Source organism: Corvus cornix, chromosome 17, assembly GCF_000738735.6.
Source record: "Corvus cornix cornix isolate S_Up_H32 chromosome 17, ASM73873v5, whole genome shotgun sequence".
Lineage (NCBI taxonomy): Eukaryota > Metazoa > Chordata > Aves > Passeriformes > Corvidae > Corvus > Corvus cornix.
This window is the reverse complement of record NC_046346.1, coordinates 4,192,845-4,206,668: the sequence shown is the minus strand read 5'-3', so window position 1 is coordinate 4,206,668 and position 13,824 is coordinate 4,192,845. Positions and strand designations below refer to the sequence as shown.

Below are 13,824 nucleotides of genomic sequence, written 5' to 3'. Positions count from 1 at the left end.
CATGTCTCCTGCCTCTCTGAGTCATCTTTAGCAAATTGATGCAATGTGTGTTGCTGGGCCATGAACACCAGGGGATGGAACACAAATAAGTCTTGCAACAAAACCTGGAATCCTTAAAGGTTTTGCACTCCCTTAAACCTTTGCAACGCCCCCACTTCTACAAACAGACACCTTTCAGAGCCTTCCTCTTCCTTTGCAGCAAACATTTTCCAACACTCAAACGCAAATCCAGGGCTCAAGCTCAGGGCTGCACAGATCAGAAACTACCTGGCAAAGGCTGGGGATAACTCAATACACCCAACAGCACTCACTTTTCAGCCAACCAAGGTACCCCCACTGATCAAACACCCCCAACACTGCCACTCTGAGCATGGCACCCTCCAAACCCCACCCAGACACACCTGGTTCAACCAGGGAAATTACCACGTTCAAGGGGAAAGGATGCATCAGCCAAGCCCTTAAAGACAGTTTGAGAGAGCAAACAAAGCCTCAGCGCACATCTCTTGCAGCCCTACAAGGTGTTGATCTCTGCTGGGTGCTCTGGGAATGCTTCAGGAAAAAGTCTAGAGCTGTCTTTTCCAAACTGGCTGGATAAACAACATTTAAGATGCTGGATTTTCCTCACTGAGGTCGTAAAGGGAGAAAACTTGCAGAAGGTACCCAGAGAAAATTAGGACCGCCTGGGATGCAGAGAGAGACGGTTTTAATTAGAGCCAAGAGGTGGGAAATAAGGCAGAGAAATGACATCTTAATGAGGTTTAATGAAGTTGTCTGCTGATGGGCACAGCTGTCAGACAGATCTGTATTCCAGCCAAGCAGCTTTGTGACAGGCTAAACCTGAACACAGGGAACAGTGCTGGAACTGGGAGAGAAAGAAAAAAAAGACCTTCTGCATCAACTTTGGCTCAGTTTCCCCACTGCTTTATGACAGAGCACACCTATAATGCCCCAGGACAAACAAATGAAACCAGCCCATGAGCTGGAAACAGCATTTTGCTAATTTATGAATGAGAAAGGCTGTAATCTTGGATTACACCGAGCAAGATTCATTCCTGCTACATCCTTCGCCTTCTTTGCTTTTGTAGGTAAAAGATGTTGGCAGGCAACCAGAGTCCTCTGCTTTCCTTGATTTTTCTTCAGGCACAGATTCTCTCCATGTTCAACATGTTGGACCAGATTTTTTTTTAATTAATTATCCAGCACCTTCAGTTTTATTTATTCAGCGCAAAGTGACTGTAAAATGCCACCTGATCATAAAAGGAAAGAGCATGCACTCATTTTGTGATGGAGGAAACACCCGTGTTAAGTTCAGGTGCTCTGCAAAAGGGACTCTTTAAATCCCGTAATTTCTTCCATTCTAGCATTCTGCACTCAAGGGTCTGGAAGCAGCTTTGCCACAGGTTACAAACCTCTCTCCTTTCCTGCATTTTCTCAGTGATTTGCTCCCATCTGCCACACCTTTGCCACCATGGCAGATTTCTGACCTCACTTCCTCGAGCCGCTATCAGAACGTGATCCCAGGAAAACGCCTTTTCTCATGCTTCTGAGGAACATTACACCATTTCCCTTGCACACCAGTGACAACTAATCTAAAAATAGCTGTAAATACAGGAGGAATCGATCAGCAGTGAAAGCTCCTTTATCATCCCTGGCAGTGGTTTACGCGCTGTGCGCGAGCTCCCGGCACACACAGAGGGCACATATGGTTTGTCACTGCCGGGTGGCATCGCAGCCGTGGTGGCACTAAAACCCCACTCACTGCCCTCATGCTTGGTGCTGGATAAGGGACAGTCCCTCCCTCTGCTCGAGGCTCACAGGAGGCAGGTGGGGAAATGCAGCCGTGGTTGCATCACGTGGCTGAATTGACGGGTTTTAGAAAGGGCTGTTTGCAACAAAGGATCTGTAGTTTCGCACAGGGCAGGTCCATAAAACTCATTTTCTGGTGAACTTGTGCTCCTGAGAGCCATGGGAATGCCAAACCTGCTTTAGAGCATCACAAGTGTAAAAGTTTGAGGAATTACAAGCACATTTTAGAGACCTCAACACAGAGCCCTCTTGAAAGGTGCCAGTTCTGGACAGGGGTTATTAACCTTCACTCTCCAGGCAAAACTGGCTCAGTGAGAGTTTTGCCTGAGGTGAGGGTGATGCAGAAGAGCACACTGGAAAGCAGCCATCAGTGTACAGGGGAGCCACGGCTGCTCTGAGGCCCTGGCCAGGATTTGTGCAGTGCTGACTGGGAGCAAAAGGAAGATTTGGGTTTGGATGATGTTCCTACACAAGCAGCTCCAGTGAGCTGGGTCCTTTATCAACATGCACAGCCTCAGCCTGCCACGGTGGCAAGCTGGAGATGGTTCATTTGCAGTTTCTTTTCCACTGGCTCTCTGCAGAAAGGGCTGCGTTTGATTCAGCATCTCCTGGCCCGGGGTGTTCACCCATGAGGAGCACCAGAATGGTATTTCAGTACTTTCATTCTCCCAACAAGACCTACAATATCCCAGCTCCTTTAACACCCTTCCCATGGAAAATAACCAGTCCCGAAGCACCCACACCCTGCCCTCAGGGCTCCTGGGGACTTGTTGCCTGACTCTGCTCCAGCCTTCCCTGGCAGGAACACACAGCCCCAAGAGCCAGGTTCCCTCCCCTTCCCTCCTCTGCTGCCTCCCTTTCAAGCAGCAGTGAGGTTCCAAGACACATATCCTGCAGTGACTTCACCATGGAGATGGGAGGGAGGAGACAAAGGGGTGAGGAGAGGTCAGTTAATCCCACAGACACCACCAGGCTGGGACACACATGAGCTAGGGAAGAGTTCATTTGAAAACTAAATAGAAATGCGGTTATTGAGCTCTAGTTCTCTTCTGTGCTATAAACTCCAGGCTCTGCTCTCCCTTCTTCAGCCCCCTTATCCTCCTCCTGCAGCATGCCTTGTGTCTTGATTATTCCCAGGCAGGAGCAGCCATGTGATTGTGCCTGGGGAAGTTTATGTCAGTTTTCTAGGAGGATGCACAACTTGGAAATGAAATAACTCAAAGTAAAGTTAAGACTAGCTGCAGTCTCCCCAGCAGATTCCACAGCTGGGCATCCCCACCAAAGCAGAGATTAACCAAACAAGAAGAGTTCAAGTCCATATCTATTGAGTCAGGATCCCTATTTCCAGCAAGGCTAGGTCTCTTTATAACTCAAATACAAACTTCTGTGAAATTCAGCATCCTTTAGGCTTCAGCTCCTTTTTGCACTGTGGCACTCACTTGTGCAGTGGGATTCAAACCCTTGCCAAGTGGCCACTCCTGGTACTTGTGGCCGTGTTCTGCTACAAACTTCTGTTTTCAGGGGATTTTTCTTATCAGAAAAGGTCTTTATGCTTCTCTGTTAATTCTCTATATGCTTCTCTTTTCCCTTTTCTGCAGCCAGAAGTGGGGAAGCCCATGAGAAACTGCTACTCCCTGCCAGGCCCTGATTTTACCTATGGGATGTACTTGCACAAGAGAGATGGAGGAGTCCCTGAAGGTAGGACACTGCCCCTAAAACACAGACCTGCAACAAAGTTCTGATGCTAGTAGCAACACTCATCTCCTTCCCAGGGCTCTTCAGTACTTCTCGTCAAGCTGAAAGTGCAGAACTCCAGCATTTACCCACTTTCATTAATATCACCCCAACTGCTTGGTGACCAGTGAAGTTTCTCTGTCACATTGGAAACTTTCAGAGGCTCACACAGAGCCCAGGCAGGGAGGGTGCACCTGCAAAGGGTGATGCACCTGGCCACTGTTGTAACTTTGTCAGGGCTCCTGCTTTGTGCTCTCAGGAAATCAGGCATCCTGAGCAAGCCAGGGTGGAGGGCGAGAAGACATCCAATTCAGATGGGATTAGGGATGCAGTGGGACAGGGTATGAAGTTCACTGCACAGTGAAGTCGTGACAAAATGGACGTTAGCCACACAAGACCCCCATGCAGGGTGCACACACATCAATCTGCTTTCCCAAACAGGAGTTAACCATGATGCCTCATCTTTTTCTCTCCTATTTCCTTCCATCTCCAGCCATAGGCCACTGGGACGCAGTGAAGGCCAAGCCTCATATAAGGGTCATGCCCCGAGACTTTGTCACCATGGGTCGCATGGCTGTGGATGAAGGCTGCACCACAGCCCGTGAGTTTGCTCTGTACTACAAGTTCAAGGACATTCGCTGCAAAGATGAGGGGATACTCAGATATGGTTGCAAGATACCTCCAGGCACGACTTTTGGCAGGCCAGCACGGTAAGGGGGAAGACTTGGGCCCTCCTCAGAATGAAATTATCCCTTCCTTCCCTCACACCTACTCTCTCACACCTCCATCTCTCCCCAGTCTCAGCTACCACAGTCCCCAAAGCAGAAGTGTCCTGAACCTGGATGTCACAGCATCACATCCGTGTCTGATGACACTTCTGTCAGATAATCAACTACCTGAATCTAACATACGTGCCACGACACAGCCTCATTTCACCTATGGCATTAAGGGCTTGAAGCCTCTTAAAAATATCTTCAATGCCAACCCTTTAATCTAAAGGAATATAAAGAGCTGTCAGCCAGAAAATCAGCATCCCAGGGTCAGCAAATCAGAGCAACAGCATTTCTACCTCTCTGCACTGGTGGAAATACTCTGGTGGAGTTAAAGAACAGTTCAAGTTCTTTATCCTATCCTCTCCCACTTAGTTCATCACCCTGCATTGGGCAGAAATTGGTAGTAGAGCAGGATAGAGGCAAAGAAACTTCTCACTGCCAGTGGAACTCCAGCACAAACCGGTGCTCAAAGCCTCTAAAAGTCCTGCTACTGCTGGAGCCCAGGGGGGTTTCTTGCTCTGTGCACGTCTGGACCAGGCATTAGGTTTCATTTTAAGAGCTAGATAATAATCACTACAAGCAAAATAACAGCTACAAATTCTAGAGAAAAGACATGATGAACAGCACTGTGTATTTTACATGATAGTAAATGGGCTTTGCATATGCAAATTGAATGGATTTTAAAATGGTATTTAATGACAATTTTCGTAGCAGACATTAACATTAATTGCATCAAAATGAAAATGTAGCATTAGCTTGCTGTTAGCTGCAAATGCCCCAGCTATAAAGCTTTATCTTTATCAGTATCAGCCCTCACCAATGTGACAGGGCTGCTCTGCAAATTGCAGGCAAAAGGGCTTTTATGTTTCAAAAGTATCCCCCAATGTAGACCAAAATCAACATCAATTTTGCTTTATTTCTTCATAAACGGAGGTTAAACGGCTGCCTGTAAGAAGCCCAGGCATGCTTCAAAAGTTTTAAGGAAAATCTGCAGACCCCACAACAGCAGAAATAGTGAGAAAGGGCTTTTAATTGAAAGTTATTATGGTACAAGTTGCCTGCTCCTTAATAGCTACCTTTTACGCAGACTGATTGTATTTATCCCTTTACTTTAAAAGCACGTTATAGATAAAACCGAATTACTGGGATTATCAAGGAGTCGTTACAGCCGTTTCGGTAAAAGTGGGAGTTTAACACACTTTTCCATGACTGGCAAGTTAAAGAGACCAGCTTTGGTGAGCATTCCTGGGACAAGCTGGTCCCTGGTCACAGCAAGACCTATTTTCCTAAAAATGACCTGGTTGTCAATGGATTTAAGTTGGTTTTGGACTCTAAACCCTGTTTGATATTGTGCTGCTGCCTGGGAAGCTGCTCCCAAGTAAGGCATGTGCTTGTCTAGGGACAGAAGAAAACGGTGGCAAATAGTCTTCTTCCACGACTCCAAGCACTCCATATCTTTTAGAAATAACAGATCTGATCAACATCTCAGGCACAGTGAAGTTTTTTAGCAAGAACAGCGCCTGCCTGTCATCCCCCAGCACAGACAGTGTGGCTGAGGAGGCCAGAGAGCAAAGGTGCTTTCCCATGGCACTGGAAGCAGCTGGAAACACATTGCCTGATGATGGGGTGCTCTGGGACAGCCCAGAACCCCAATGCAGATCCTGCTCAGTCTGCACCCACAGCCCTGGGAATCCCACACTGTGGGAATTGCAGCTGGTGCCAGCCCACAGCCTTGGGGCTGGGCTGCTTCCCTGGGAAGCCAAATAACTCAGCAGCTGTCACAGGACCATGGCTGTGGTCGGTGGGTAAGGGGCAAGGAGCTTCTTGAGTCCTGGCAACTCATCTCCAGCCCCTCCTCAGGCCCTGGGCTGTGCTGCTAAAGGCTTCTGTCTCCTGGAGACACCAGGATCAGGAGTTCTCCCCAGGCTCACAGGCTGGGGCTCTCCTGGATCATCCCAAATAGAAACAAGCACAAAAGCTGAGGTTGCTATTAGTGCCTTGTTAATATCTGCCTGGCCCTGCTGCTGCTCTAACTTAGATCACTTGTGCCTCTGCTTTCTGCTCACGGTGTGTGGAGCATTTCACCAGGCAGCCTCAGACACTGCAGCGAGCTTTCTGAAGCTTTGAGGTCTCTTTCCTTTCTTTTCCTGGGATATTTACCTTCAAAGGTCACCCATACCCCTCTATAATTCCCCCCAGGCACCTTCCAGGGGAGAGAAGCAGCATTGCTTTTTGCTGATTCCCCCCCCCATTCTCTCCCTCCCTTTTCCCAGAGTAATGTTTGCTACGAATCATGTGGCCAGCTTTGTTGTGAGAGTCATAAAAAGGACATTTTTCATCTCTCCTTTTTCCTGCTCTCGCTCCCTTCTCTCTCTCAGTACCAGACAGAGATTTATTCCTTCCCTGATGCCTGTGGCATTCAGAGCTGGGAGGGGTCAGGGGAGGCACTGATGGGACATAATAGATAATGCAGTGGTTCCCCAGGGGCTTGTCCAGCTCCGGAGCCGATCCATCAGCAGGCAGTGCTCGTGCCAAGGTCAGCAGTAACGAGGATGTGGTGGGGTCCCAGCCTCTCCCGTGGGGCATCCTCCAGCCAGGCTCCCCCAGCTCATGCTCCAGCTCTCTGCAAGAGCTGCCGTGTGCAACCACACTTTGCAGGAGAGGACACATCCACTGTGTGCAGGTGCTGGGCTAACAGCACACAGGCTCAGCTTCACCTGCCCCAGCCCTCATCCCACCACACACAGCTCCACAGGCGCATCTTCCAAGGAAAATGCCTGTCTTTGAGCTAAATACCATCTACATGCCCTGTGCATGACACAGGACAGAGCTGCTGAGGGTTGCCATCCTCCCAGGTCTTTTCATTCAAAATAGCCCCACAGCACAGTGCTCCTGGCAAGTGTATCCAGCCCCCATACTCTGCAATAATGACCTTGTTTTACAAGGCGAAGGCTGGAGGGCACTGAGTGGGCTGGGGGTTGATAATACTGGAGACCTAAAGGCACAGAGGGTCTGTGAAGTCCTCCAGGATCTTCACTGGTGTCACTCCAGCCTGCTATTCAAAGTGCATTTGGAAACCCCAACAGATGTCCAGACCCACATTTATCCTCCTGACCACCTCTTCTGATTGAATTTCACTGTGCACTGAAATCAGGCAACATTAAAGGATCATTTTTGGAACTAGAAGTAAACACAAAGATGTGGATGCTGTCTACAGCTAGATTTTAGATGCTATTGATCTGTGCAAGGTCACACAAGGAGTTTGAAGCCAGAACACTCCAGCACACAGCTGGTACCCCAAGCACCAGTTCTCTCCCCAAGAGTGAGCAGGGCAGAGTGCACCCTCAGCATGGACACACTGCCCAGCACTGCCAGGGCTGCTCGGAGAGAAAAGCTTCCAGTCACCTCTTGGTGAGCATCCTAATTCTGCCTGCTTCGTCCCAGAACCTATTCCTGGACACAAGGACTGCACAGACGTGCCATCCTCTGCCATTCTGCACCTGTACCTGCTCCAAACCCTGCATGGCCATAACCCTGCCTCCCACGGGCTGCCATGCACTTGGCAGTTGGCCTGGAGGTTGGGCTGACCTTGGGTGTGCTGGCAGGATTTCCCTGGCACTCTGTCATCCCCATGGCTCCTGCCGGGTCCCCCCCACCGTCTGCCTTCGCTTCGACTGTCCCTTTCCTGAATTTTACATCCCATTTTCCTTCTGTCTTCATCTCCTGCCTCCATTTCACCTCCCATTCTCTAAAACAGCTCTTAATCCTTTGGCAGCTGTTTTCATCATGTTCCTGCAGCAAACTCACCTCTCCAAAGCGTTTGGTCACTGCAATCTCTCTTCTTCAAATTGTTACACTTCGCCAAGGGCATCAGTTATCCAATACCTCCTCTTTAATTGGTATCATTTGCAATTGTCCCAGTCTTTCCCCTTCCCTGAGAAGAGAGATATCAATGCTCATGTACTGCTTAGCAAGTGGCCTTTTCACCCAAAGTGTCTGTGCTGTTTGCACACAGCCAGAACAAAGTTTAGGAAGCTGCTCAAGAGGTGCTGAGGTATTTCCACTGACAGGTTTATTTTTGAGATACTTAAAGAATATTTCAGGTCGTTAATATGTGGCTGTGGAAAGAAAGCTAATCTAGATGTAGACCAGCTGCAAAGATGTCAAACAAATAATGTTGGAGAGCAGAGGGTGTTCCTGGAAAGAACCCACCAGGAAAAGATGGACAGGCAATAAAATTGAATATTACAGCAAGTGTGCATCTGACCCATGATCACTGGAAGCCAAAGAGAGTGTAAAGCCACCAAAATGCTAAAGATTAGGGCAAACAAAAGTTTTACAGAGAAAAAACCCACTGAGGACTGACAAAACAGATTGTAAAAATGTAATACAGTGACTGGAATCACTGTCAGGCTCATGGCGACAGAAAAACGCAGGCAAGTAAAAAATACAGGATTCCCATCAGCTCGGATAATTACATATCCTATCCAATTCCACAGTGAAAGGCACTCTGTGCCTCTGCCACCATTCTCACATTGCTAAGATAAGAATTTCTATTTCAAGAGTAGTTTTCTTCTCCTGGAAATGTTCCAGGCTGGGTATGTGGTCGCATCACTACCACAGAGCTCCCAGCCCCGTCCGCCTGCGTTGTGCCCAGCGGCTGCAGCAGCTGCTTGGGCAGAAGGACCTGTTACGCCCTTCAAAACATCCTGAGTGCACCACAAAGATACTGATTCCCCTCCAGAGTGGTTATTTGCTTGCTGTAAGAGTTTCTGACTACTTCAGGCTGACGGCTTAAGAGAAAATAAACAGCCAAGTCATGGTTTGGCATAAGGTTCAGGTCCTGCATGTCAGCCAGAGCTGGGAAAAAAGAGATCTGAAGGACAGATTTAGATCCCTTATTACCAACTAGTTTACACTGAATAGGGAAGTAATTCACTCTCACACAGACTGGCTGTTGTCTGTGGGTTTAGCTCCATCAATTACAGTCAGCTGAAAAAATTCTTAAAAAATTTTACCACCTAGAACTATTTCTGGCCACAAGTGGACCTTTTTCTTTGCCAACTTTTGCTTTTTCTGCCTGTGCAATGGAAACCTGGGTCGGGGGGAAATAACCACAGAATCCTTTCTGTGAAAAGAAAGCTTTTAAGCCCTCATCAACATCTTTTCCTTTCAAACAAAGTCATGTTCCCACCCAGCCAGAGAGATTCAAGCGTGGGATGGAGGTCAAGGGAAAGACCTTGTGCTTTGATTTCTTTTGCTCAGCATTGGAGGGGTTTTTTTCTTGGTTTTTCACTCGTTGGGATGTTTTGCATTTGTTGATGGCTGCAGACTGAGCATTGTTCACTCTCAGCCATAGATCTGGACCTCCAGGCAGAACAGCTCTGTCCCACAACCACATCCCACCTGAATTTCTCAGAGGATAATAGCAGATAGCAGAAGACAAATGAGCTGAAGACAAACCTAAATAATCTTCAATTAAGTCAGCCAAAGGGCATCTCCAACCCTAAAATCAATGCTAGCACACAAATTCCAGCTTGTCAAGCCAGTTATTTAATGGGTAAGAGCTGGCTTGGTGTCTTCACTGCAAGACACATGTTTCCATATGTGCTTTTAGGACCAGTGCAAGCAAACATCTCACTCGGCCTGGGAGGGAATAGTAAAGCAAATTGGTGCTCTTGTAACCATGTGTACTCCTAAGTACAGCTATGAGCATCTGATAAATCTTTTAAAGTGCATGTTTACAATGGATTTTATTCTTTTTACTGTTCTATACATATGAGCCCTCTGAGCAAAATAACAGATCCTCTGACACTTAGAAGCCACTGCCTCATTGGCTGCCTGCAGTGAAATAATTTATATTGTTATTTCCTCACCCAAATTACGAGGATTGTAAAGAAGCTTCAGAAATTCCGAGTAATCAGTGCTTTGGAGGCACAGATCCCGCAGCCGCCATGCGGGTGGAAGACCCACTATTGCAACTGAGAGTTTTGCCAGCCCAAAGACTGCAAAAAAAATTGGTCCCTGAGTGTTTTCTACCAATTTTTCTCTTGTTATTTTCTTCAATGGTTAATGGAAAGCAAGGACAAGTGGAGATCATTTAAAGATGATCTTTTGGGCCTCTCCATGGGTTTACTGCCAGGACCTATTTAGAGAACCATAAAGCTGTAAGGGGCCTATAACTTTACTGTACAGTCCACAAGCTTCTTAGGAAAATGAAGAGCCTTTGGACTCACATCCAGCTTGTTTTGCCATGTCTCCCTCTCCTCACAAGCACACCCACACACTCGTGCAGGGACTTTGAGCTGCTAATTGAATTCACCCTTGTGAAAGCCTTAACAAATTGTAAGTGACCTTTTATACAAATTTCAAAGTCAAGAATTCACCACTAACTGCACATCCCTCTTCTGCCATTCACTGTTATGCAAAACCCACAAACAATTAAAAGAAATAATGAAGAGCCCAGCGGCCCTCTTTCCTAATTAGCTGCAGGAGGCAGTGCTGGGGAGTTGGTTAAGTGCTTCAATTACCTCGGCCCTCCTCGCAGCCCTTGTTAGAAGAGACAGGTCCACGGGCCAAAGGGGAACAATTAAGGCGAGGCAGAGCCCGGCAGTTTGCAGGGGGATGCCGGGGCCGTGCCGGCTCTCGCTCAAGGGCCAGAGCTGTAATCATACCCCAGCTTTCTGCTGGGTTACACAGAGACAAATTAATGGGAGATAGATTGCTACCTGCAGCCCATCAGTAACGAGGGAGGAAGGGAGGCAATACAGCGCTACAAGGGAGCTGTAATCAGAATTTTCCTGTGCTCTCAGCCCCCTTTCAGGATGGAGGGACCTGAGCACTAATGCCTCGCTGCTGCCTACATTGGGGGTACCCCCACGGCCCCAAACAGAATCACAGACCCCAGCTTGTGCTTTATTTACTGAAGTTAATACCTGTGGTAGCTGCCCCAAGGAACCCCACGCTCCAGAGATGCTGCAGACCAAACTGTTCCCCAGTAAAAAACTGGTTGGACTTGATCTTGGAGGTCTTTTCCAACCCTCATGTTTCTGTAAGAAACCAACCTGAGCTGGTGGGAACGGGTTCTGCTGGCCTGACCACAAGCCATGGGGAGATTCTGTAAGAACACTTCTATCACAGCACAAATCCTTCCCAGCATGAAGTAAAAAAGAAAGGAATGCAAAGGTAGTGCCCCTGTAGCTGTTTCCCCTGTGGACTGAAAGCCCCAAAGACAGACCCTGACTGTGCAACAAAAGCACATCTTAGATGGAAGGACACCAGCAAGGACCAAACCCCCCTGAAACCTCATTAACCTTTCAAGAAGGGGTTAAAGTTTCAGCGTAGGCAGTGGTGCAGCAGTACAATTTTAATGTCACAACCGTGGACAAATCCCATTCTGTGACTGATCTGTTGCATAAGCACCAGTGCAGGGCCAGATCCTGCTGCCTGTAAGCTGCCACTGGAATCGGAGCAGAGCTCTGGGCACAGCCCCAAGAGCTGCGCAGCCGCCGGGGAGCCGATGCCTCTGTGTGTCCTCTGCTCCCTGCTCCACTCCCGGCCCCAGCCCGTCCTGAGCAGCAGCAGGAAAAGCACTGCCCTGGCTGCAGAGCCACACACAAACCCCATGGGCTGCGCTTTGCACTAAAATATTTACACGCTTTTGAATTATACAAGAAAAAAAAAAGCACTCACAAGTCAAGTTTTTACCCTTTCACAACACAACTTAGCAATCAAATTGATTGCACCTTTCAAGCTGGTGTAAAGCCCCTTCCTGAGCAAAGTCCTTTCTATCCACTTTTGCAAAGTACCTTATTTTGCAGCTGATAGATAAACCTTTGAAAAGAAGTTTGAGGGGAGACTGACAACCTTGAAACCTCAAGAGCAGCATGGCATTGACGGGTGCGGCTCCCTGAGCTGAGTATTATAGATAGATTTTAATTTCATTTTAACAAAATAGCTGTCTCCAGTGGAAGAAGCATCAAGAGCTAAATGAGGACCCGTCTTGAGCTGAATCACGTTGAACAGACCTCGGCACTGTCATTGATTTTCTGGGAAGAAAAAAAATGCCTCTGGCTACTAAACCAAATTAGTAGTCACTGATGACCAATTATTTTGCCCCACTGTGAACGGGAAGGCGTACTAAAATTCCAGTTTGTCAGACCCAAGGCTCTCTTCTCAAACACCTTTCAACAAGCGTGTACCAAAAGTCCCTCAGATGGTTCTGACGCCTTCCTGTTTTCGGCAACTTCTCCTTCTCCAAAGTTTTAATGAGCTGCTGCTCTGAGGATGGCCTGCCAGAAAGTGAGCCCTTCCCAGCACGGTAGAGCACTATTTGGCATTGGCACAAATCACAGCTGTCAGGATTTATACACACATACACAAAAAAGTGTCAGCCTAATGTTTGCAAATTATAATTACCATTTCTCTTGCATGTCCCTGGTGCCTTCATTTTAGATAAATCCCAGCTCTGAGGTATCAGCTGCAAAGCACTGAAGGCTCATATTGAATAGAATAGATTTAACTAGTTTGTAGCTCATTTAAGGCCTACACTGTTTTTTTTTAATATTGTTAATACTTTATTATACTTTTTAACACTGTTTTCACAGTAAAATAGCCTATTAGGAGGCTGCAGGTTCTTTTCTAGGAGATGTCTGGCAGACTAGAATTCCACATTGTATAACCAAGTTAGCAGGTGCTTGTCATTTCAGTTGAAAATAGGTCTGTACCCTGACTCTTGAAAGTAAATTAGAGAGATTATATTAAAGAGACAGGAGCTGTTTCAGGGATAATAGTTTTGAAAATGTGTACAGATAAATTTTAAAATATTTAGAAAATGTCAGCATTAGAAGTGGCTCCAACTATTTGACTATAAAAGGAAGCAGATGAGTATTTTTTTTTTCCTACAACTATAAATAATTTGTTACATCCTATCAGAACTTCTTTGCCTTTCCCTTGTGTGGCAGGGTGCTTGAGCCAAAACAAGGAGATCTGAGTTACTCTGAATGAGATGGGTTTTAATGTGCAATAAGCATTTCCAGCGGATGCTTCCCCTGCTCTCCCCGCAGCATCCACAGACAGCAACGGCAAAACCCTCCCTGTTCAGGAGCGACATCTGGGCAGGGTGACAAAAGGAAAGGGAACACACAAGCCATTGATCCCTGTCCTTAAGTAACACTAAGGCAAAAGGACGTTTTCCCAAAGGCCAGCTGCAACTTAGAGCTGTCACACTGCCAAGCAGCACCGATATCGGGGCCAAATTCCCCGTCCACTCTGCTGAGATCAGGCTTTGACCTACAAAGGAAAAGCCGCCTCGCTGAGATCTCTCCAGTAACCTTAAAGAGGTGTTACCTGATATCCCCTGCTCTTCCCCTCTTTTTCAGTGTTTCTCTCAAAGGAGGAAAAGCCAGATGAAGCCTCACATCCTCCAGCGCCACCAGGGCTTACATGGATAACCGAGCACACGAGCCATTCCCACTGATTTGAGAGAGGCAGTTCATGCGTGCATCATTCC

General features: G+C 47.3%; 1 protein-coding gene across 1 annotated transcript in view; it reads left to right on the top strand.

The window, feature by feature from the left end:
- CFAP77 (cilia and flagella associated protein 77) overlaps window positions 1-13,824 on the top strand; it is a 57,349-nt gene that overhangs the window by 29,974 nt on the left and 13,551 nt on the right. The window contains exons 2-3 of the mRNA XM_039561798.1: window positions 3,405-3,504; window positions 4,034-4,250. Of these exons, the coding sequence (XP_039417732.1) occupies window positions 3,405-3,504; window positions 4,034-4,250 (317 nt within the window). The remainder of the gene's footprint in view (window positions 1-3,404; window positions 3,505-4,033; window positions 4,251-13,824) is intronic.